At 36.5% G+C, this 25440-nt stretch overlaps 1 protein-coding gene across 1 annotated transcript in view; it reads right to left on the bottom strand.

The window, feature by feature from the left end:
* LOC146003073 (4-hydroxy-2-oxoglutarate aldolase, mitochondrial-like) overlaps positions 1-25440 on the bottom strand; it is a 150215-nt gene that overhangs the window by 40210 nt on the left and 84565 nt on the right. The window contains exons 3-4 of the mRNA XM_083141244.1: positions 18928-19025; positions 14430-14594 (exon numbers count right to left, since the gene is read on the bottom strand). Of these exons, the coding sequence (XP_082997370.1) occupies positions 14430-14594; positions 18928-19025 (263 nt within the window). The remainder of the gene's footprint in view (positions 1-14429; positions 14595-18927; positions 19026-25440) is intronic.

Genomic DNA, 25440 nt, shown 5'->3' with positions numbered 1-25440 from the left:
AACACTGCCTTTGAAGCGCGGCGCAGAAAGCAGGAACTAACTAACAGTATCTCCTGCCAACGCTGGTTATAGCTGTGGATGTGGCACCGCAGGCTACATGCATATGTAACCACTCGCATCGGATCCTTCGCCCTCCCTGCGTACAACCTGGGAGGAAACCCTGTCGTCAGAAGGGTTCGGTGGAGAACTATCAATGGCGTACATGAACCAGTTTTTAAGTTCTTTAAATAATTTACTTAAATGAAAGTCTACAAGCTTGTTTTAATAGTTTAAATAATACATTACAAGCATGTACCCCCTTCCCTGTTTTCGGCGTAATATTACGTCCTTGGTCACTATAGGGTGCATTCCGAAAGTCATAACGAAACGAACGAATCAAACGAAAGTAACTGGGCTCGTGAACCTGGTGAAACTTATTTTACAGACTTATTGGACACTCTAGACGAAAGCGCAGGCGCAGCATTTTGTTTATAAAAATTTTCCGCATGGCGTTCAGCGGAAGGCATTTCCTTCTGACAGAAATAAACTCTACTGCGGATACTGTTACTCATTTTAATCACATTGTAAGAACAGTTAAGGCACACTCATCTTATGCATGTTGCTTCATATCGCTCTCTGTTAAAATTATAATACAAATCTAGTGCAGTTTGAAGAGATCATGCACCCGCGGTGTCTGCAGAGAGCAGACGATTCTCACCCAACAAACCAGCCTCCTGACCCGTGCGATTGGTGAATCTCGTTCTTGCACGAGACGCACGGAATGCGACTTTTGGGACAGCATAATGAACCTCACGAAACGCAAGGAAGCTGTTATGGAAAGGCCAATTGCCATAACTCGTTTAATGCGTTAAACTCGTGCGACTTTCGGAACGGGCCCATAGCTTATTCTGTGTTGGGCGAAATATTACACCCGCGAGCATATCTGACTGAAGTAACTAGTGTTGAACGGAATAATACTTTTTTTGTTGGTGAAACATATGTTTTGCTTTCGAAGAAACAACGACCTTCTATTTAGTCACGATTTTCAGTGTCGACAAAGAAGAAGAAGAAATTCAGAGGAAAGTAAACTGTTTTTGTGTTATGCTGACAAAGTGCAAACGTGAGTTCGTTTGTGTGCCGCGTTTAAAGTAAGAATCACGAAACTTCCGACCATCTGTAAACAACCGTCTCACTTCGAGTAACGTATTACTCCGCGCCAGCTGTTTGTGAATGGTGCTGCCATCATATGCTGCTCACTCGCAACCTTTAATTTTACGTAACATGGAAAAACGTATTCTTCTTTTATGATAATCTACACATTGAAGTACAATACATTTTCTACAAGTGATTAAATACGTGTTCTTGTTCAAGAATGAACGCAAAAAGTTCAATTTATCTGACAATGGGTTAACAGATCCCCCTTCCCCCCCTCTCTCAGTATGACAGCGCCAGAGTTATACAAGAGAGAGAGAGAGAGAGAGATTCGTTTCAGTAATTCAAGCCTTTTGGTTTTATTTCCACCAAATTATTGCCCAACATTGTTGACATGTGGAGTATTGTTTTCTCCTTTGTGCAACAAATATACCGCCAGTTTTAGCAGAAACTAAACAAAGATAAGCCGGGGAATAAAAAGAGATTGTTTATCTTTCTCTCGGTTTCTCGTGCACTAGAAAACAAGAAGACGATAATAAGCACATTATTTACGCACGTCTCATGCAAGTAATGTATATTCTTACCTTGATTCAGTACTTCCTTTTTGAACTTGAGGCATTTTCGGCGCTAGACATCATCCTGTCAGAGTATGGTCTGTCAAATTTGCTTGCCAAAAAGGAACTCAACGTGGCACAAGAGGCGATTTAACGTCGACTGCTAAAATTGGGGAGATCGTCATCAATCATCACTATCAACATCTTCTCCACAGTGGACAGGGCGGATCTTTGATTGAAAGAATACGAAAGCACCTCGCATTGTATTGCGCTTATATCAAAATCGGTGTACTTGTTTATACGAGCAACAACGTGTTTTTTTCGCGGGACTCACAACTTGGCCGGTCGTTTTCCTTTCTTTCACCACACCGAAACACAAAGACGCAGACACACAATTACACTTGGACACCAACTTCACTGCTTGCTCAGGATAGCACAGACACAACGTCGCATAAACGTTAAGAACGACCTGCTTCTTGCCACTTTTCAAACGGCTGTATTTCCAAAGACTACTCTGAAAACACCAGAGACCTTCCTGCACGCATGGAAGTCGCCATGTTAGAAACTGGCGCTATTTTCTTGCTGTTCACGTGATCGATTGTAATTTATACAATAATCACGTATTATTATTATAAACAGCCCGACCCTGTGGCCGAGTGGTTAGCACATCGCGCTGCGACGCCAAGGGTCCCGGGTTCGAATCCCGGTCGGGCTTGGTTGTTTGTGAATGTCCATTCATCAATTTCATCATTTCATCACTCATTCCCATCTTCGCAAATTAGCCTAGAGGCACAAAACGCGAAGTAAAATAAACTAAATCAATCAATCAATCAATCAATATTATTATAAACAGAAACCTTTTAATGAAAATATATTTTAAAATGTATAATCCAATTTAATTTACACGTCTTTCTTCCATTAGCGTACTTTCATAGAACGGACTACATGATGCGGAAGAAATCCGTTATTAGGCTGTTGCCAACCACAATACTTCTCACTAAGTCAAATACAGAAACGGAAGTGGTATGTCGATTGTCGGCATATGATAGTGTGATTCCACGTTGTCAGTGACGATCCTCCGGGGATGGGGAAGGGGGTGGGACGCAGGAGTCGATCTATAATACAGAGGTGTTCACCATCCGGATGGTGACATCCTCACACTCCGGAATACTTTTGCGGGTGAAGGAAGGCAGGCCGTAGGGTGAGGGAGGTTTATTTAAAATGAACACCTCACAACAACAAAGAAGAAAAATGTGAGAATATTTAAAAATTCACCCCCAAATATGTATTTTATTTTATATGTAGCGTACAATAAATTGTGACTGCCTCAAAATATTTCTGTATTCTACAGTCTTCTTTCCCCACTTTTATGCTTCTCTAACTTGCCGTTTTAGTTTCCTTTGGTGTCTTTGCCGCATAATTATTAATTTAGTCAATCAAATCATATGTATTAGCTTACTTTCATTATCTATAATAATAAATCATAACACTTTCCAACATCAAATAAATTTAATGAAGAAACCCCGGTTTCAAAACGTAATTTATCTCAGTGTGTCACATTCTTCTAGCAAGGTTTTTTAGTTAGAGAAAATTAATCCTTTGGTACGCAACCGTCTTACTTCTGGGGGATAAGATGTACATTTTGTATTTGATTTCTTTAATTTAGCGTTGCTTTTCTTCCACTTTTGGCTAATCCCGACGATGAGAATGAGTGATCGTCAAATGAAATTGATGAAGGGATACTCACAAATAACACCCATGCCGGGATTCGAGCCAGGGAACTTCGGTGATAAGTCTGAAAATCGGCCACCAGGCAAGATGTACATTTTTAAAACTTTTTTTTAACATACATTCAATAACTTTCAACAGGTCATCACTCAGTGATACACTGCTTATTCCGCATCTGTTGACAAATGGAATGTTTTTACACCTTGTAGGCTATGTGGATTATTTTTTCCCATAAGTTTGCAACACTGTTAGGGTACACGTGCTTTTGTTTACAGAAGGTCTTAAGTTCTATGATTCTCACTTTAGTCAGTTGCCTTATGTACATTTTCTTTTGGTGTTGCGTTATTTGAACTGTTGGTGATTTTTTTTTTTTTTTTTTTTAGAGTTTGTGAGTTTCTAATAGTATCTAATAGTATTGTTAAACAGGAATGCGAAATATTTTTCTCTCATCCCTCATACGTATTGAAGATATTGTAATGAAACTTGGCTGACGCATTACATATAGACCATAGTATTTTTCAAGGTAGATTATAATCGGGTACCTATATCCAGGGCCAATCCAGAGGGCCCCAAAGTTACCAAAAGGGATTTTTCGGAGGGAAATCTCCCGAACTATCCCCGATTTCTCTTTCCTCATACTTGATGTGCACATGTGTGTGGTACCATTTGAAAGCCTGTTCTATTCTGAAGAGAAAGACGTATGAACGATGACACTCGGATGAATTGTGCTAAAGCAGTAGCTACTTAAAAATATTACTACGCAAACTCAGAAAAAAAAAATACACAGAACGGGAAACCATTTTGTCAGAAAATTTCACAGGGAAGGGGAGCTACATGTGTAAAAATATATGAGAAAAGTTGGTTTACTGACGGTAAAAGTTTAACATGGAGAACACGCCACTGATCAAATCTACACTCTAACGCGAGGACAACGGACATTTTTATTCTGAATGTGGTGCATTTTGATAAGTGAACGCATACCTTATGTCATTTTTATTTAGTCTGGTATTAAAAGGATGTAGATTTTGTACATCAGGAAATTGTGTGCCCAAAGCCTTCATTAGATGATTTTCAATTCAAGAATATAATATTTATTTAAGTTGGTTTAATGTTTACATATAAATCGGTTGCGACAACATTTAAACACTGCTTCATTCAATATCCGAACGTTTGTGCCAGTGCAAGAATCTCACATTGATGAACCTTTGTACGTAACACGCACTAGTCCAGTGGCGCGCAACCACAGGGGGCAGGAGGTGTATTGCCCCCCCCCCCCCCCAACCTTCGACGGAAGTCTATTCTAGGGGAGCAAGGGTGGCAAACATTGACGGCCAAGGGCACCTGCAGGAGGCACAGAGAGGAATTGCCCCCTTCGATTTCAAATTTTATGGAAATGAAAGTACATTTCGTAAAATTATCTTGCCCACTTCGCTCGCAAAACCTGCTTTTCTCAGTTTCGTCAAGTTCAGAGCCGTAGCTAGGTGGCAGCGCGAGTCGGCCATGGGCGCCGATATATCTAAATGAAAAGATGTTGTGAAAGAGATAATGCCTTGGCGCCCAGTGAAATTATTTGTGCCCTATTAGAGGCAAATTGGGGGGAACATTGACGGCCAAAGGCACCTTCAGAGGGTGCACAGAGGAGCAATTGTCCCCCTCGATTTCAAATCTTATGCATATTAAAATACATTTCGCAAAATTTTCTTGCTCGCTTCGATCGCAACTCCTGCTTCTCTGATAAAAACAGGTTCAGAACCGTAGCTAGAGGGCAACGGGAGTCGGCCATGGATGCCCAGCGATCTTAATGAAAATAGTTGTAAAAGAGAGAATGCCATGGCGTCCAGTCAAATTATTTGTGTCCTATTAAATCAATATTGTTTTCAATTGCAAAAATTTGATCTAAAAATTATCTTGCTCGCTTCGCTCGCAATTGCGTTCTTTTGTTTAATGCAATGTATTTAAATAATATGTATTGTATATATGTATTGAATATGCTTTGAATAAGTACACAATTATTGTTAGTATGTTTCATATGTATTTTCTTATTTTATGTCGCTCCATGTTGCATATGTGTAAAACATACGTTGTAAATGAAAGTTATACATGTTATATGTACAAAAAGAATTATCTTCGGAATGCATTTATCATTCATTTTCTGCCATGCAAAAATACAGTTTGTGTTCTTGTTTTCCATTATTAGCTAATGTGAAATTGACTGTGTTCAAAAATTATTTCAAATAGTTTGTTCCAAACAAATTCTTTAGTACCAACTTCTACCCCGTCTTTGCGTAATTTATGAGCATTATAACGTATTTGATACTACTACTACTAACACTAGTAATAATAATAATAAAAATAATAGTAGTAGTAATAATAATAATGCCTTATTGCTGTTGTTGTTGTTTGTACTTTTATCCTGGTACTCCACCCCCCCAGACAAAAAATCGTGGTTGCGTCTCTGCACTTATCGCTCTTAAATGATAACGTGCGGATCGTAGTAATATCAATAGTTGTTTTAAAATAAAATATTCATAACCTGCAGTATTGTAATCCACACCAAATAAATACAGCTCCATGGGTGATGCAACATTCCTGAAGTGAAATATTTCTGTTGTTTCTGAGAATTTCTACCGAGGAAATTAATTCTCAAATTTATCTTTCTTTCTCAAATCATTGTTAACACAAATGGTGTAAAACTACTTTTATTTCACAAAATCCTACTAATGGTATCGCCTTATAATCAAAGGGTCATGAATTCGTCCCTGGTAGAAGAAGAGGCACCGTACCTTTGACCAAGTCCCGTTTAGTTCATCTGCCCACAAATTAGTCCTAAAACGAGCCCTTGTAAATATCTTAATGCCAATATGATGTATTTGTGTATATATGCATTTTGAATTTGAGGTTTTGTTTAATACGAGGGTCATACCAAAAGTATCGAGCAACATTTTTTTCAAAATTATCATATTGTATTTTTGAAAAAAACAAGTACATAACCCTAATCTACAGTCTTTTGTTTACTTTTCAAAATAATCTTCATTTCTTTGTACACATGTTTCCCACCGTTCCGGAAGTTTTAATGTACCCCTCCGGTAAACCTCCGTTCCAGTACATATTGTAAAAATAATACAGTAAGTCTGTAACTTCTTTATCAACCTCATAAAACAAAAATGATTTATGATTAAAATTATTTCATGAGGTGACCAATGAGGGAATATCATGTGACATTTATTTTCACATGGTGAACCAAAAATGAAGTATCTAGCGGTCACTTCATCACTTGAAAAATCTTCAATGGAAACAAAGGTCGAGTAACACCTTGTACATTTTTCTTCTCCCTTAACATCTGCCAAGTGTAAATTTCTCTGTCCCATTGTTGTCTTTAAAACAAAGCTTTGAATGGCGCTCTCTGTGCACGGCGTCCTACACTCAGAGAACTAAATGCATGATATCGATTGATGCACCAGAATGCATCGATTGATGAACTAAAGTGTGTTTTATGGCTTCTTCAAAGAATCAGATTCACATTTGATGCATTTGGGTGCATTTTTGTATGTAGTGAAAGAAATACCAAAGTGCATCATTTCATTGAAGTGATGATTCCTTTCAGTCGAGATGCACTTCAATGCATCAGTTGATGCGTTTTGATGCACCTTCCTGCATCTTTTTTGATGATGCACTTAAACGTCTCGTCTGTACTACATAAAAGATGCAGAAAGGTGCATCTAGGAACATCAACTGATGCAGGAAGGTGCATCAAGGAACATCAACTGATACATTGAAGTGTATCTCGACTGAAATAAATCCTCACTTGAATCAAATGATGCACTTTGGTGTTTCTTTCACGGCATACAAAAATGTACCCAAATGCATCAAATGTGAATCTGATCCTTTGAAGAAGCCATAAAACACACTTTAGTACATCAATCGATGAATTCTGGTGCAACAATCGATGTGATGCATTTAGTTTTCTGTTTGTAGGTTTCAGTCCTCCTAGCTTACCTATCGCTACGGGCCTCTGATTTGACGAAACTGATGAAGGAACACTTCCAAGCTCGGACCGGGACTCAAACAAGTGACCTTGTGTAGCAAGATCAAAGTTTGCCACTTGACTCACTCTGCAACCGAGCTGTAGTCACGTTTACTTTAGTCTGTGACATTGCAATTTTGATTGTCAAGCTAGTTTCTATTTCCGACTCGGGATCTTACAAAGGTGCTTATCTTGGAATAAGAACAGAAACGGGATTGAATTCACTCAAAAGGTAAACATTTTCTACCAGATATTCTGACAGCGCACCAGCAATGCAAGGGAATTGATCAATAATATTTAAGCTTGAGGAACTTCTGAGAATATATATGGAATACGATACAATTCCTGGAACTATGCTTATCTAGACCTTGCAAGAACAGTATAACATCTTGATCTTAGAGTCAAGCTCCAAGAGACAAGCAAGGTGGGTTGAAAAAGAACTGATTACTTCGCCTCAAGGGCGATGTCCAGTAGTGGTTACAAGAATAGGCCAATTCGTAGAATTACTTGCAGAGCATTTCCGATTCATTCAGAGAAGCAACTTCAAGCTAATATTGTATATATAGGGAAGAGTCGTCCAATACGAGGACGGCGTGTAAAATGGGGAAGTTCGGTTTCTCACTGATCAATGCTTCCACCAGGAACCCAACGCAGTGTTGCCATTCCTGGCTGTCAATATACCAGTTTCATTCGAGTCGTGGACGCTGAAGCCCGACCTTCTTTTTTCTACGAAGTTTTCAAATTTTCTTGGAAAAAAAAGCTTTCGAATTTGCCTCTATACTGTGTTGGGTCTTATCAAGCCACCTTTGAACGTTCAATTTTGGTAAGTACTGCATGGATTCTTCCATTTTGACATACTTGTTGATAGATTATCTTACATCTGTGTGAAGATAAGCTTATGTTTTCTAGCGTCCGTCATTGTCTGCTAAAACGAGGACGTTTTGAACGCCACCGACTAACATTGAAATTTGTTTTACCTTCTAGGCCTATGTTTTAATTCTGACAAATCTGCAATATTGTGTTATTTAATGAATGTTTAAATTGAGTACATGAGATTATTTGTTAGTGAAGATGTTTAAAAAGAATGACAAAAATTCTTCCTGCCTTATAAACACACATGGATTTTAGGTTTTTAACCTATTTTTTCCCTTTGACGGTATGTAAGAAATAATAAGTTATGTCAGCGTTTAGTTAAATAAGCGCAACCACTGATGAAGTTTTATGGTGCCTAAAAAACCTATTTTGCTTGTTAGAACCTATTTTAGGTTTATGCCCTTAAATCAAGCATCTTTTAAGGTGTTCATTAGGGATGTGCCGAAGCCGATTACAGATGTATGAAAATCGGCCGAAATTGACACATCGGCATCGGTATCGGAATCGGCAAAAATCCGATATTTAAACCGGTACAGATTATACTAGAGTTTTTACCTTCTAATAAGTTTTATATTCTAGTTTTGTAAGATTTATTGAAAATTTGGTTATGATTCGTCATTATTGTAGAGTTTTTGTAATAAAATTATTGCAAACTCATTCAGAGGGCTGAGTGCAGTCGTAAGTTTAAGGATAGTCACATAACTTTACCGTGCCTGGATATTGGGCCGCTACTGTGACGTAATAATCCTTGCTTCCACAAAAATAAAAGCGAGCGACTGAGAACTGATTGCCGTTTGGGTAATCACGATCTCGGATTTGTATGTAATTGCATATTCCATTCCTTTCTGGATACATACCTTGAACAAGAAAATGTCAACGAATTATATAACTCTCACGATTTTGCACAAGTTTTATGTTACATATTTTTACATATTTGCCAGGATATTACATATTTTACGTATTTGCTAATTTACTTGACATAAAACAAAATATTTCGGTATTGTTTTCCTATCTTGATCCTTTTTCCTATAATTTCGACCTCTGAAACATGATGAAGAAATTTGTAGCTCATGTGATGTAGTTTTTTTCTAATCAATGAGATGCTTAGTGCCTACGGTTAGCTAAAATTGACTGCCAAGTCGAAAGACAGGCTGAAAACAATAAAAGATAAAAAATAAAATACTGGAACTGTTATTTAATGACAGATGCTGGAGTTTCTACCTCCCTTTGTGTGTACTGTTGTGTACCTTGTTACATTTGTACTTGGTACAGAGTCTGAAGAAGGCTTTGCTAGAAGCTTGAAACGTTACGTTTAGTTTATGTTTTATAATAAAATAAATTTCTGCCTTGGTCAGCATATTGAGTTTTCAATATCATGGAGTTAGAATAATTTCCAATGCAAAATGTAATTAATAGTTGACAAAATTGGTTTCTTAAATAACTACACGTTGCTGTGATTTTTGAGTTTATGAAGTTCATACAAATTTTAATGTGAAGAACTTATGTATTTAATATTATGTTGAATATGTTCAAATAAAATAAATATCTATCAGAATGCTTGAAATTGCTTGGATACTAGATTATTATTAATGTTACATATTCTTTGATACTACATATTTAGGTACCTACCCTTTTGATAAAACATATTTAGGTACAGATTTTATCAATTGTTGTTACATATTTATGTGCATATTTTTGTACTTTGATATTACATAAAAATCCTGGCTCTAGTAATCACCTCAGGTGAAGAATTCTCAGAGGGAAGAATATTTGCTTGTAAATAAGACGTATGTTTTTCTTCCTCGCTAGATCGTTGCCACATTCTACCATCTTCACATGCATCCATCTTTTATTTCTATAAGAAAATTAGGCTACAGTGACACGCTGAAGCACAGTGTACAAAGAAAAGAAATTTGTTTATTTTTAGAATCGTAGGAAACGTATGTATTTGGAGTTACATATTGATTATTTAAGTATTGCTACTATTGATTTTAACTTACAAGAAATACAGGGTGTCCCAAATAAAAGTATACCCAATCCGAATGTATGACGATATGATTTGTGAAAATAATTTGTAATATTTGTTTTGTTTATATTTAGGGAATATTGTTAATTTGGTACTGGATATTTACAGGTGACAACAGGTAAATAAGGAACGAAGATGGTGTTAACATTGTAGCAAGGATTTTTTGTCGCCGAGTCGTATATAGGGGCATACTTCTTTAAGGTTTGTCAATAAGAATTTAGGATTAACATGACATCAACAATTGCAAACATAATATAGCATCAGCTGAAGAACAAATTCCAAAATATGCTTAAAAGAAGGGACCTGTGTCTGCAAATCTCCACTTCCAACATCTCCTGTAGCGGCACAGTCACAGATGCTTCTGTCTTTAACACCTCATTGGCTCTTAATGGTATCATTAAAACCCAGAACTGTCTGTGACTGTACACTATAATGCATTATGGTGAATTATGGCACATTTACACATGTTGCATTTGTTTACTTCACAGAAAAGAAACATGTAAACACAGTGTTGTAAGGGGGTGTAAGGGTAACCCTTCCACGTAGTACACCCAGTTGTCAACCCCACTTCCACGTAGTACACTCTGAACTAAGTTTTGCAGACTAACGAGGCTCTGGCGTCTGAACCTACGGTCAGTATAATCTTCGTAAGATTATGTGTGCTGTAATATGTTTTGTCCTTCTTTGTACTGAATGCCCCTTTACAAACTTAGCTTTTAGCCTAAGTCAGAATATTTTAATATTTTCATTATACTTTACAGTTATGTTATTTTAGTTAATGTAAGGGGCTAGGCAAAATAGCCTAAGTGCTGAAGCATCCAAAATTTTAAATTCAAATTCAAAACACAGTGTTGTAATTTGCCTTCGATCTGGGTATACTAGAGGAGAAGGTCTAAATATGGGCGAAGGTTTAAATATGGGTGCTGCAGCCTGGCAGAAGCTATTGGAACTTTTTATCTGTCAAGGACAAAGGTTGCGGCAATAATTCGCAAGAGAAAGTGGTCGTTAGTTTTGGCTTTGGACGCTGTTATAGAATTGCGACCTCCGAAAACTTTTAGCAGGTATGTTTTAACTCAGTGTTTTCTGAATTATGATCTGCTTTGTATAGATTATGATATTAGCGGTACAAAAGACAAATGTGGGCTTTTATAATGCCATGATTTGTTTGTGAAATATGTAGCACAGAGAGCGAAAATAAATTGAAGAAGGAAAATAGTGTGATGGTCTAAATATGGGCTATGACATGAGGTCTAATGTTGAGATCACATTTTCAACAAATATTTGGATGTTTTTCTTAATTTCGACTTTTCTCATTCATGATTTTCAAAACAACAGATTATTCATAAATATAAATGTTATAATGTTTTAGCGATAAATGACTCTTTTTTAAATTTTAATTGCTTTTTGTGATATTGCCACTAGTAGCCCATATTTAGACCACAATTTTGAAATTCATCATTTTACCATTTTTTGGAAATTGCTTTTTTTAAAAAAATGGAGACCTTCTATAATTTAGCCCATATTTAGATAATTTCCTCTATTATTTGGAACACCCTGTACATTTCCGAGCAGACCAAGTATGCGAAACCTATTATCTAGTAAGGTAAACAAGAAGGTAGTTTCGTAGAACAATTTTCTATTTTTGAACCCGTTTGGACTGTGATTAAGGGCCGGCCCTTAACTCGAGGAAGGTGCGCTGAAAGAAAAGGCACTGATGGAAAAGTAAATTCCGTTGGAGGTCCTCCTTGACGAGCCATTACACGATGTTCCAGGCTCGTAAAGCGGCTTACACGCTGCTCCAGACGCTGGCCTGCCATATAAAGCAGAGAACCAATTTATTTGATGGAGTAGCCGTGTAAGCCGCACTTTATTACTTCGCGGAAGGTGGCAATTTCAGACGCAAACAAGTCACCTTCTGTTATCGCCAATTCTTTCTTACGTTGTACGGCATGGAGAGGTTGAGAGACGATATGGTTAAGATATGATCGACCCAACTTTCTCGTAGATCTGAATATGTCATCCTGCGTTAATGGAAGGAAAACAACATATTTTGAAAGAGTCCTCAATGTACTGATTCTAACAGTACAAATCAGTTTTGTAAACATGATTGTGTCACAATGACCGCGCTTGCAACGTTTCGGTAACCTTCTCATGCATAACGTCGCACACGATACAGCGTGTTTGTTCATAAAGTCTGAGATACATTCACAGAGAAGCATAAACATGCGCTCAAATGTTTACAAAATTACAGACATTCTCACCGAATTGTGATTTCGCATATTACAAATGTTCAAAGTGATCTTTGCTCACACGGCACACAACAGTACTACTACAATCCATTTTACTACAGTACATATCATGGGCGATTTTATCGATGGCATCTGTGATGTGGCTTCCCAGTTTCTGGAGGGCCTCGGGTAGGGATGGCATGCACACTCCTTCCTTTGCATAACTGAACGTGAAGACGTCACATGGGGTGAAGTCTGGTGACCTGGATAGGCAAAACGATTCTTCAGGCAGCGTTCGAATCGGCACAAGATGTCGCCTAAAGCACTGGTCCACCAGCGGAATCCGCCTGCCGCCGTTGTCCGAATTGGCTGTACACGTGGAGATGAAGAGAAAAGGTGGAAGGCGTTACAGGTGCACGCTTCAACTCGCTGTGGCCCTACGCTTTGAAGCCATATTGCAACTTTCACTTTGTAGAGACAACGTTTACTGAATAGACTATGCAAAACTCATTGCTACTTCTACATTTTATTACCACTGCATGTAAAAATGTGTAAAAGATGAAATCACACCTAAACATATATTGATATAAATACAATTAAAAATAATTCTAAAATATGTTTAAAAGCAGCCAAAGAGATAGGTTTGGAAGTTGAAAAAGAGAAAACTAAATATATATGCTTACTGGCTGAAACCAAGTGTTTGGTAATAATCAAAATCTAATTATTGATAACAACTCGATTCAATCAGTTTCCAAATTCATGTACTTAGGAGTAATACTAACAAATGAAAATGATAATAAAGAAGAAATAAAAAGCAGACTTAATTCATTAAATGCGTATTACGTATCTCTTCATAATTTTTTATCTTCAAGTATCTAAGAAACTAAAAGTTAAAATATACAAAACAGTATTTTTGCCTGTAGTATTATATGGATATGAAACTTATTCCCTTACATTATAAGAGGAACATAAATTCAGAGTATTTGAAAATAGAATCCTTAGGAAAATATTTGGACCTAAAAGTGATGATGAGACAGCTGATTGGAGAAGGTTACATTATTTAGAACTACATATTTTGTATTCATGTCCAGATATTATTACAATGATTAAATCAAGACGACTTACGTGGGCAGGCCATGTGTCACGAATGAAAGAGGAAAAGTAGTTTATACGATTCTTGTTGTGAAACCTGATGGAAAGAGATCTGCAGAAAGCCCAAGACGAAGATGGACGGATCACGTTGAGATGGACCTAAAGGAAATCGGTGAAGATTGAAAAGATTGGACTGATCTTGCCCAGGATAGGAACACATGGAAGGCTTGCGTTGCTGCAGCCATAAACCTTTGGGTTTAAGAAGGCGAGACAGTTGATGGCTATGGTGTTCTCAAAGTCTCAGAATTACGCCCCCTTCTTCTGTAGGGATGTGTGTTTCGACATGACAATGCAATTGACAGTCTGTAATGTGTTGATTATGGTACCCTTTGTAATTAATACAATTAATGTATTACTGAACATATATAAAGGAGAAAGGATTGATAAGAAATCTATATGGTTTTTCTATGTTTAGTGAATGATAGCATATGTGTGTAATTTTAGTAATTCTTATAATTTATAACACAGAACCTACATAAAGAACAACAACAGTAACAATAATCCAAAAATACAATTATTTCTTGAATTTTAGTGATAAAATATGGTGTGGGTCTTGGAGCTCCACCCCCAACCTCCTTCTCAGTTAAAAAAAAAAGTTTCTCGTAAGGCACAGCCATACTAGGGTTAATTAAGGGGGGGAAACAATGTCTAATAGATACCATACATTCTAACAAAGCAGAAAAGTTAAATAATTCCGTGTTTGAATCACTTACGTTGGGTGTACTTTCCTTAATTCCCATTATGTTGTGGTGCTGAGCCAGCTCTGCTACTGTACTGGCCTCTAGTTCAATCCCTGAGTTGGCAGGGTTGTTGTAGAGTATGACAGGAACGGACACACTTTTCGCCACGTTTTGGTAATGGAGTTTCACAGCCTCTTGCTATAAAGTTCAAAAGAAAATAAACTTAGAAGAAATTTAGATATTTGTAATACCATTTGCCTACGCAACAAATTTTCATTAACTGAAGTAAAATTAATAATATTATCATTAGTGACTCAAGTAATTTACTTTATAAATAAATTCAATGAACTGATTCCAAAAGCTAGGTTATCCTGAGGTTGATTGATATATAGATAGATATAATAGATTTGTAAAAATTAATATAAGTAAATTTTACAATACATGTTTGATAGAGTATACTGATCAATTTTATACTTTTTTTTAAAGTAAGGCTGCTCCTACAAAATTAAGTAAGTCAGACGAACTAAAAGTAAATAAAGCAATAAATATAATTACATATTTCAATATGTGCTTCATCATATATAAAGTGGTTGAGAAAATAGACGATATATAAAGTTGCTCGACTGTATATAAAACTCAAATTTGCAGTACGATCTTGCCTTGATGTATTGGTGGTTTGAAACACGTATGCTTACGTTAATTCTAAATATTTTTTGTTTAGAGTTGTGGACTATTTGAAGTGATATTAGAATTGAATTTACCCAGTGGCGGTTAAAAATACACATTAACAGAAGTTTCCTTCTTTCAGAATAATTACGGGGGGGGGGGGGGGTGAGACTACTGACATGGTTGCATTTTATCCTTACCATGAACGCGTGTATTATTCATAGAAGGCTCTGGATTGGTTCAATGTTGTCAACGTTGATTTTCATGTCTAACACTTCACTTAGAAGAATTAATATTTATTTTCTGAAATTAGCCTTCCTCTCAAAAGGTATTTTTTTAATATATTGTGTACTCGTAAAAATAAAATTAGTTTGTATTACAACTTTCTAACCTGCTTGATGGAAATGAAATGAATTTCAGATTATCCGTTGTCTCATTAACTATTACGTACGAATCACCTAAATATCACAGCTTATTACAGAAAATCATAAAACTTGGCAGATTTTATTTAAGCGACCAAAACAGCATGTTCGCCAAGGTGTAAAATATGGTCATTATCAGGATTAAAAATATAAGAAAGGAAAAGTATGTTGGACTTTCAACATATAAATGTAACAATAATGAATGATAATTCTTAATCTTTGTAAAAGAAAGTTGCAATTTGATAAGTAGAACCTATATACTCTTGTTGACAAGTATATGTACTAGGTCATTCAAGTATGACCGGGACTGACTTTTTTTTTACCAAATCCTTTATTGTCAAATACTTATTTGCACATGTCACCCTTCAAAATACTCCCTTCCAGAGTTCATACATTTTTTCAACGTTCTGGAAGCATCTTCATGCCCTTTTCATAAACGTTATTCGGTTGGCTGAGTATCCACTCCCGAACACTGCCGATGACAGCGTCGTTATTCGAAAATTGCATGCCTTCCAAGTCTGATTTAAGCCTTCCAAACAGGTAGAAATCACTTGCGACCAAATCGGGACTGTATGGCGGGTGTGGCAGAAGGTCCCATTTCAATTTGCTGAGGGTTGCCATAGTTGTTTTGGCTATATGAGGCAGTGCATTATCTTGAAGGAAGGCTACCAGCTTTCCACCTCTCTACCGCTTGGTTCGGATCATTTCCTTAACTTCTGTTGTCAGGAGTGCTGAGTAATAAGCTGCAGTGACTGTTCTGACATCTGTAAGAAAGTATACATGGACTTTTCTGCCAGTTCCAAAAAAACGTTGCCATCACTTTTCCTACCGAACGGGTCCTCAGCACTTTCTTGGGTCTGGGAGAACCGGTATGCCGCCACTCACGTGATGACTATGCGGTTCATTCTCCACGCGCTCTTTTTCCTCTCTGAAGTACTTACACCACTCAAACACACGGGTTCGTGAGATACACTCTTCCCCATACGGTTGTTTGAGTCTCTGCAAAATTTCAGATGGCTGGACGTTTTCTCCAACGAGAAATTTGATCACAATGCGTTGCTCCACGCTCCGCAGCACCTTTTGTTCGCTCATCACTCTAAGCCGCGCGTCAGGCTAACTTTGCAGCAGGTGTTATGTATCAATCCGCGCGAGAACTGAGCTCAGAATCTTGTGTGACAGTCTTGCTTCAATCGCCGAGCTGCTTACGTCGCAGACACTAAAAAAATCCGCAGTGTTGCCAACGGCACAAAACATCAAAATCCGCATGCATGTCAAGCGGAATGTATTTTTGTTTCTTTTTGTCTCCTGAAACATATAATTTTAAAAGTTCTTTCTGCGCATAGATTATGTAATAAATGTGTTATACTTAATATATATCGCGAAATATCTTCGAAATATGAGAGCATGTGTGTATATTTAGAGCAAGAAAAAAACAAAGGAGTAAACAACGATAGACTCCTCTTAACAAATTATTGTTTTTGGTTTAGAAATAAACAAATTTATTAAAAACTAGGTTGCTTCGTTCGCAATACATCTGTTACTATAAGACACACACACTTCAAATTATACCATCAAAAAAGCATGATTTGTTATTGGAAATATATATACAATGGGGTGCATTGTCTGCTACTATTATTCTGTTTGGTTTCAAATTATCAATCACTTCATTAAACCAGAATTCAAATCTTGGTCTTTCCATTTCTTGCTGATAATCACACTTTCTATGAACGGAACAGTAAAGATGCGCCTTCAACAAAGCCTTCATTGCCGCCAGTGGGTGAAACAATAAGCCTCCCCTCCCCCTTTCTCGTCGGTTGCTTCAGCCCTGGCGGTGGTTTTGCACGGTGGTATCCTATCACGCTAGATTCATTGTAGGACGTCCCCCTGAATTGACGCATGTCTCGCCCAAATAATAAACATGCTTTTTCTACCGGCGATATCTTTTAATACCGCAGAGATTCTTTTGTTGTCAAACAACAAACAATTGTTTCCTCTTCCTAAACTCAAACCGCAAATCATTCAATACTCGTGACACTGTTCGTGTGCATATTGATGGCAAATCACCTCACCACCTTTTTTTATTTTGATCTTGTTGCAGTAAGGAGGAATATGCATTTAAAACAACTTGATTGACTTTGAAGGGCTTTTCCTTTCGGATGATGTCCAAAATAACACTCGGGTAAAACCACGCGCTGGGAGACCTCGATTCAGCCATTCTCGCCGCTGTATAGCACGATTATGAATCACGATAAACATAGGGTTAAAATATTGGGATGTGCAACACTGGTATCACGGATTCCCCGCGCTCTGCAACGTATTTAGTCTCGCTCGACTCGCTCTTGATCTGCAGCGATTGTTCAGCGCAATACACACTCCAGTTGGCTAATCTACGGATCTAAGTTCGTCTGCACAGTGATTGCAACCAATCAAGTCCACACCTGTTAATGGATGTATTATTTTGTCTGTATATTACAAATTAAATAACTGTTTTCTTGCAAGTATGCAGTTGTGTCCGAACAGAATTCTTCTCAGAGGAACTATATTCTTGCGCGCACGTTTGGATCTACATATGGGAAAACCTTCTGCAAAGTCAACTTGACGCCCAGCTTAGCAACACTCAGACACGACTGAGCACGCAGGTTCTAACCTGCGAGGGAGGAAGGGTGGGTGTTGTGGCTCTATTCTCCCAAGGACGCACAACTGCTGCACATTGCAGGTTGTTTGAAAAAATAAACAGTCCCGGTCATATTTCAATGACCTAGTATAAAATGTGTTACTGTCAACTGATAAGTGGGATATTCATTTCGTTTGTGTACAAAAAACAGAATAATAAGATCATATGTGCTCACCTCAACTTTAAGTTGAAATGTGATTGGGCATGTCAGTGTGGATATTCATGATCTTGCAATGGAACTTTTGAAATCATTACTGTACGATTCTATGTTTTCCATACTCACTGAAGTTAGAGTCATAAGCATTATTATCTTCAAATAGGGTTACCTATTTTTGTTTCAACATTTCCGTCCTCTAGTTTAATAGATTTTGTGTCTCGAACAAATTATTTAAAATAAAATGCTATTTTTCATTTATATCATTAAAATTATTTTGGAAGAAAATGCCTTCCACCTGCTACCAAAATAAATACTAGAAATCAAAGTACGCATGTTTCAGATACAAACCTATCACACAAAATTCTTAAAAACAGTACAGTGACTACAGTGCTGGACAACGTTTCATGGAACGATCACTGTAAAGAAACTTTCCAAATTATATATAATTTAATACGCCACTGAAAAAATAAAAGCACAAATATGAATATCAAGCTAAGAAAAATTTTGAAAACACAGCAAATTTTTAAAATTTAATTGAAAAAATACTGTTTATTGCAATAATATCTAGGCAAATACAGATATTTTCACTATACATTACACATAAAAACTTACCGACATTCTATTTTTGTAGAAATAGGGCGGTAGGACCAGCACTGCGTCGGCACCAGCTTTTGCACAATTTTCACTCAGGTCTATCGTATCTTGCGTAGCTTGAGGAAAGACAAAAAATATTATAATAAGTGAATCTTAATTTATCATAATTAATAAAGTTTATATAATCTTCCCATAATATGTATTTGAACTGACACTAATGCTAAGATATTCAAACATAATATTACATCCATAACATCCGGAAAATTTGATGCTGTAACTTACAACGACAAGTAAACGAGATTTTGAAAATTAGGAAAGAGAACAGCATGTGTATACACTTTTAAATTGTTGGTAGGTATTTTTACTGTCAATATTGTACCATTCATGTGGAGTGAGTTATGGGTTTTGATTTAGGATCTGAAACATTTGATTAATGTCAGTTACATTTCGTTTCAGTGTGTCTCTTTCCTAAATAAAAAATGTACGATTTTTTCTGACAATTCGATTGTTCAACGCTTCGTCACTTTGTATGTAGCTACAAGGTACATAGGATTTTAATAGACATAATCTAGAGGGTAGGTAAGCAATACCCTTCTGTGTGTAAGCCATCCTATTATGTTGTTTTATACTTAAAGATAATAATCGTGCATTACGGTAATAATCATACATTTAATACATGACAAGCGATAAAAAACTTAATACGTAATGCTTGATCATAATACAATCGGGGTGTAAGGGTTCACCAATTCTCAAGACACCAAAATGTGAACCACAGTTCCACGCAGTTCTCTCTGATGCATTTTGCAGACTAACGAGACTCTGCGATCTTGACCCTGGGCAGTGTAATCTTCTATGACACTTGTGTCGTCCTTATATATTCGTAGATGTCCCTTCATTTAAGTGATCAAATCATCATTCATCCTCATCTTCCCAATTAGCCAAAAGTGGCAGAAATACAAAGAAAAATCATAAAAAAATTATAATTCATTCATCGACAAGTTTGATAAATCAATGCATTACAGGTCACATGTTCGATACCCGGTGGAGGCACAAGTGGATCGGATCCCACTTTAAATTGTAGGTCCAAGTCCGATTATTCTTACTGTGCATAAAGTGGACTTAAAAGAGCAACTCAAACAAGAAAAAACTCAATGCATTACAGTGTTTCTCCCGCATTGTAATGAGGTTCCACTAAAGAACAATACACAAATAGTTGCAAAAATAATCACCAAGTATATATTGCATGTTATAACATGTTAAAAATAATATGCCTTGCACTTTGACAGCGTGCATTGTCTTTTACCAAACCTTATGGATTTGAAGTGTCAAGAATGTAAGTACTTCTACATTGAAAGCTTCATTTTCCTTTACATTGAACATGCTCAAAACACCTGAATTCAAATCGACCCTCACATGGAAGTTCATCATCAAATGGGAACACATAAAAGCTTACTCATCTTTTATAAAAAATAAGTTCAGTGAGTTGCTACATCTTCTTCATTCATTTTCAATGGTAATCTGAAAAACTTCTCTATGAATTCGTTCGAGTCAGTAGGTTTACACTGAAACTTCCTTTTTTTGGTACAAATTTTCTAACAATATGAAACATCTATCCAATTATACACAGTGTTTAAAATGTAGAGCAACCCACACTTCGATGGCTTATCACATGAAAATTCTGAAAGATATTTACACCGTGTATCCTGAATTATAAGGCCTCATCTATTGACATATTTTGTTATGCTTAACATTATCAGTTTATTCCATGCAGAAAATTCTCCAATTTAATCAATGGCTGAAGTCAGCATTAAGTTGTTTTTCTTTCAGAATATCATATGCATGAAATTATCAAAGGGTCTTAATTACAAGTCTCATGACTGCTGCCATGTTAATTTGTCATTTGTAACCAATGTGTAATGTGCAGCATTTGATGGGTTTGGGACTAGTAATTATACGGGTTAAGTAAAAAACATCCATTTTAACGGCATATCTCCTAAGCTGGCAACAGTAGCAGGTAGAACTTTTCTCAACAAATGCAAGCCATATGGCCATATGGGCCATACATTTACATGAAATATCATAAATGATAATTTTGCACCGAAGTAAGACTCCTGAGAGGATATACCCCTGGCTACCCTGAATTCCCTTCACCCACACTGTGCTTGGCCTCTTGTCGACTGCTGGACCAGCACCACGTGACGTCATATCTCCAAAAGCAATAACGATGTGTCACTTCTGTTTTTTGTTCATTAATATACATTTGATTTCATGACATGTCCGAATAACGAAATAATACTGTTTTAAAAAATGTTTTTTCAAAACGTTTTTCTTTGAAGTAAAGGTCTGCAATGTTACTGAAATCGTGTCCTGTCACGGGCTTTAAATTTTAAAATAGATTGAAATTGGCCGGTAATTGCGACAAAAATGGCATGTCACTCGAGTCCTCCAAAGTCTGGCACCTTAGACCCAACGGGCATGGTGACTTGCCAATATAGGCTATCCCTACACTAATCTTAGAAGCAAAGCAATTACTTGTAAAAAATGAAAAGAAAAGACTTATACACACCTTCTTCAATAAAGTTATACGTAAAGACGTATTAAACTAAAACGTGAGAGATTCATTGGTCAAAAATACATTTTTTGGATCGGATCTTGATTTTAATTTTCCATCCATGAATATTGACTGCTATGCATGAAGTAATCATTGCATTGGGACGTTATGTTCGCCACTGCACAATCGTAATATAAACGTACTTTCAACCTGCTCACAAGTTTTCTCATGTCCATGCGTGCAAATATCCGAAATGAAAACACGATAACGAACTGAGAAAAATTCTCACTTCCAACAAGTGAAACGGAAACCCTGTCACAAACAACCAACCACCTCATTTAAATTTCAAACGTGTCGCCTCACAGCTGCTTGCGAATGTCCCTCTGCGCACGCACCAGCGACTTTGGTATAAATATGAAATGTAAAAATCAAACAAATCTATGAAGCTTTTCGTCAAGCGAATTAACTCCAGGGATTTTAATTTAGTTACGCTGTAGCGCTTCCAACAAAGTATATTTTCGCTCCACGTCATACTCCATGTTGTTTACGTCGGGCGACAAAAATGATGACTCGTTAATTTGCAAACCCCACAGATGGGAAGGTGTACTCTGTAATGGAAGAAGAGAGCTTTAATTACAGTATATTGCAAATTGGGGATTGTGCTATCGGATTTTTAATATACTTTTCAGGGAAGGCTTGCATAGAAAGTTAAATGGGAAACGCAAAACGTGAAAATGATGCATTGGCCAATCAATGTAGCTCTTTTAAGCATTAACAGCGTGAAACTCCGTAGCTAGGCATTTTGGCGCCATAGGCAGATTGTTGATTTGGCACAACCTTTCCCCAAAACTACTAACATTTGAATTTACATACATCTCCAGTTATGTTCATTGTTGAGTAACAATCTCGTAGCAGAAAGATTAGGCAACAATTTCATAAGGCAACAATAACAGCGATGTGGTGTAACCAGGGCTTTACTTTTCGAAAAGGAATTGGAGAGAAAATCATTTTGGGGCAAGTTGAAAATGTCAGTAAGTAAACATAAGGTATAATATACAGGGTGAGTCAAAAGTAAGTTTATATAGAAATGTGTAGTATATCTTCAATGTGTGTACCTTGAACATTTGTGCACGTGGCGTTTTCAGTTTTACAAAACCTTTTTCAGAACGTCTGACATAATCATGTCTGTACATTACACAATGCTTTCCTTCAGATGCTGGATGTTTTGAATCTTAACTGTGTAGACGATCATCTTTAAATGACTCCAAAAGACAAAATCCATTGCTCTGGAGCCCGCGGTAGCCACTAAAGAGGACAGCGGCGACCAATCCATGCACCAGAAAACTGGACATTCAACCATTCACGAATAATTAACGAGACAAGGAAACGATCCCATGTAACCTGACTTTTGACTCACCCTGTATATTACATTAAAGGTAAGTTTGTAATTTTCTATCAATATCATAAATGGATAAAAATATTTGTCATAGAGAAAGAGATAATTTCGTGACTAGGTCGAACAGGAAACGTTATATACAGAGTTGAATAGTGACATTTATTTTCACGTGGTGACTGGGCTCAGAACATGACTTGAAAATCTAAAATGGGGACCTCGAATAACCTTGTATGTTTCTCGCTTCCTTCACCTCTCCCAAATATAAATTTCTCCGTTAAATATTCTACGTTGTTGTATTTAATAAAAACAAAACTTTCAATGTTAATGGCGCGCTAGGCTTCAGCATCCCCCGTTACAGGCCTGGCAGGATGTCTACAATTTCAAAAAAAAAAAAAAAAAAAAAAAAAAAAAAAAAAAAAAAAAATCTCCGACTTTTCCAATTTTTAAAACCAATAAACAAAATTTTGCAGAGCAAATCGTAGGGAAATTAATTCACATGAACTTGCCTGGAAGGGCACAATATTTTAGCTAAACAGTACCATTTAGAATCCCACTCAAGCAAATTTTACAATTTTCACTTCACAGGTAAAGAGGTAATAACGGGAAGGGAAACTCAACAGTAATTGACTAATGAATATGAGGTGGGAAGCAAGAACGTATCAGGAGTGAGTTTTTATGTGGTGCTTACCACGTCATTATCTGTTAAAGAAGAGGATAATGATGTTCAGAAGTCTAACTGTAAAAGCATAACTCCAGTTCCACCAACACAAATGGTCCATATGCAGCTCGACAGTATGACAGTATTTTTCTAAACATTAATGCTCAACAGTAGTACACACAAAAAGTGTCAATTGCCCCGTTTGGTGTGAACTCTATACGGAGCCTTCAAGTGAAGATAGATATATTCCAAATGCAACAGTAAAATAATAAATATTATTTCCTAACTTCAAAAGGCGTGAGTAATGCCTTTCTCATTCAATGTATTTGTATATTGTATTTTTTCAAATTATATTTCAAACTATCACACACAGAGAGAGTGATCACGTGGTGAATCATCAATTTTAATTAACATCCAATATTGATGTCATTAAGATTCTTAATTATAATGTGCGAAATAAATCAGCGACTTCAAGGAGGAAAACAACATTCATTCCTTCACTGTAACATATCTCCGCAAGAGAAAAACAATAGCAACGTAAAACTAATTCCTAAACAATGCAAAATTATCAACTTTCTTTCATGGAGTTTATAGCCACCAATATCAGAAATGCCACTTGTTTGGAAAGATTTATTTTAAGATAATCAATTTCGCGGAAGGCATTATTTTAGCCTTATACATACATATGCACACGGAATAAATATTTGCTCATATGCACATCATAATTACAATGTATTGTCAGTTGAATAAAATCTTGACAAATTATGTCCGACTTCTAAAATGAAGACGCTGTACAGAAATATTATGTTCACAAGATAAATTTTACACTGTAATATTTACCCATGCTGGTTTATCGCATCCCGAACTACTTTTACGTCTTACTCTTAAAACTTTAAAGCCAGTGTGTTAGACTGTTAGATCTACCATCACTTAAATATTTAGTTTCTAAAGAGTTTCTAATGTCATTCCAACATTCTAGCAAATAAAATAGGGTCAAACTACTGTACACATTATTGGAAAGTTCCATGCTGCGTATGATATGTAAAAAGTTGGCCTTCCGTTTTCTGTTTATTTCCAATTATTTAACCCTCTGGTGCATACAAGGTATTTATTACAATATTACATATGAGGGATCTCCGAGACCGCTATTATAAAATAATAGGAAATGAGCAAGTAATATCACAAATGAAACTGTTCGTGGATATAGTGACTAATATATTTGTTTTGTAAGTAAATGATTACAATTCCTTTTATTTTTACTATAATTTACAGTAAAATACAGTACAATTTTTTAAAAAAATAAATACTATTCACACGTATAATATGACAAACATTTTGTGCTTCATATATCACTAGTTAACATACAAAATATCTTCAGGTACTGATGACAGTTTATGCACAACAACTGACTGTGTGCCTTGAATATATTCTTGTTACTGTTTACTATAATTGTTGGAAAGTAAAATAAAAAAAAAACACACTTGTAACATAACAAATATTTGGTACTTTACATATTGAAAGTCAGCATACCAAAGGTTTTCAATCACTCATTACAGTTGATGCACAACAACTTACTGTGTTCTTTGCCGATATTCTTGTTACACGTATAACAAGTCATTGATGATTTGCGATACAGTCTGTGAGGTCATATGTAGCATCTCTTCTTGATTTTTGCAGGCTCCTCCTCTTGTATCTATTTCAGAGGCATGATATTGAAAATTCTAAGGGAATGAAAGCAAGATTTTGCAGGAAAATTCTTCTCCTGCTAGAATCCCTACAGTTATACTCGGGGTGCTGTTTTATGTACAATATATATGCATTGAGAGCTGCAATATCAACCATATTATAGCACAAGACAAGTGGCCACCTTTTAGTTTTGCGCTTTGCTGTGTACCTTCCAACATGCTGATCCATAAGGTCAACGCC

This window comes from Lepisma saccharinum, chromosome 19 (genome assembly GCF_977018435.1).
Source record: "Lepisma saccharinum chromosome 19, izLepSacc3.1, whole genome shotgun sequence".
Classification (NCBI taxonomy): Eukaryota; Metazoa; Arthropoda; class Insecta; order Zygentoma; family Lepismatidae; genus Lepisma; species Lepisma saccharinum.
Note: the sequence above shows the minus strand (reverse complement) of the source record. Positions and strands in the feature narration are given on the sequence as shown.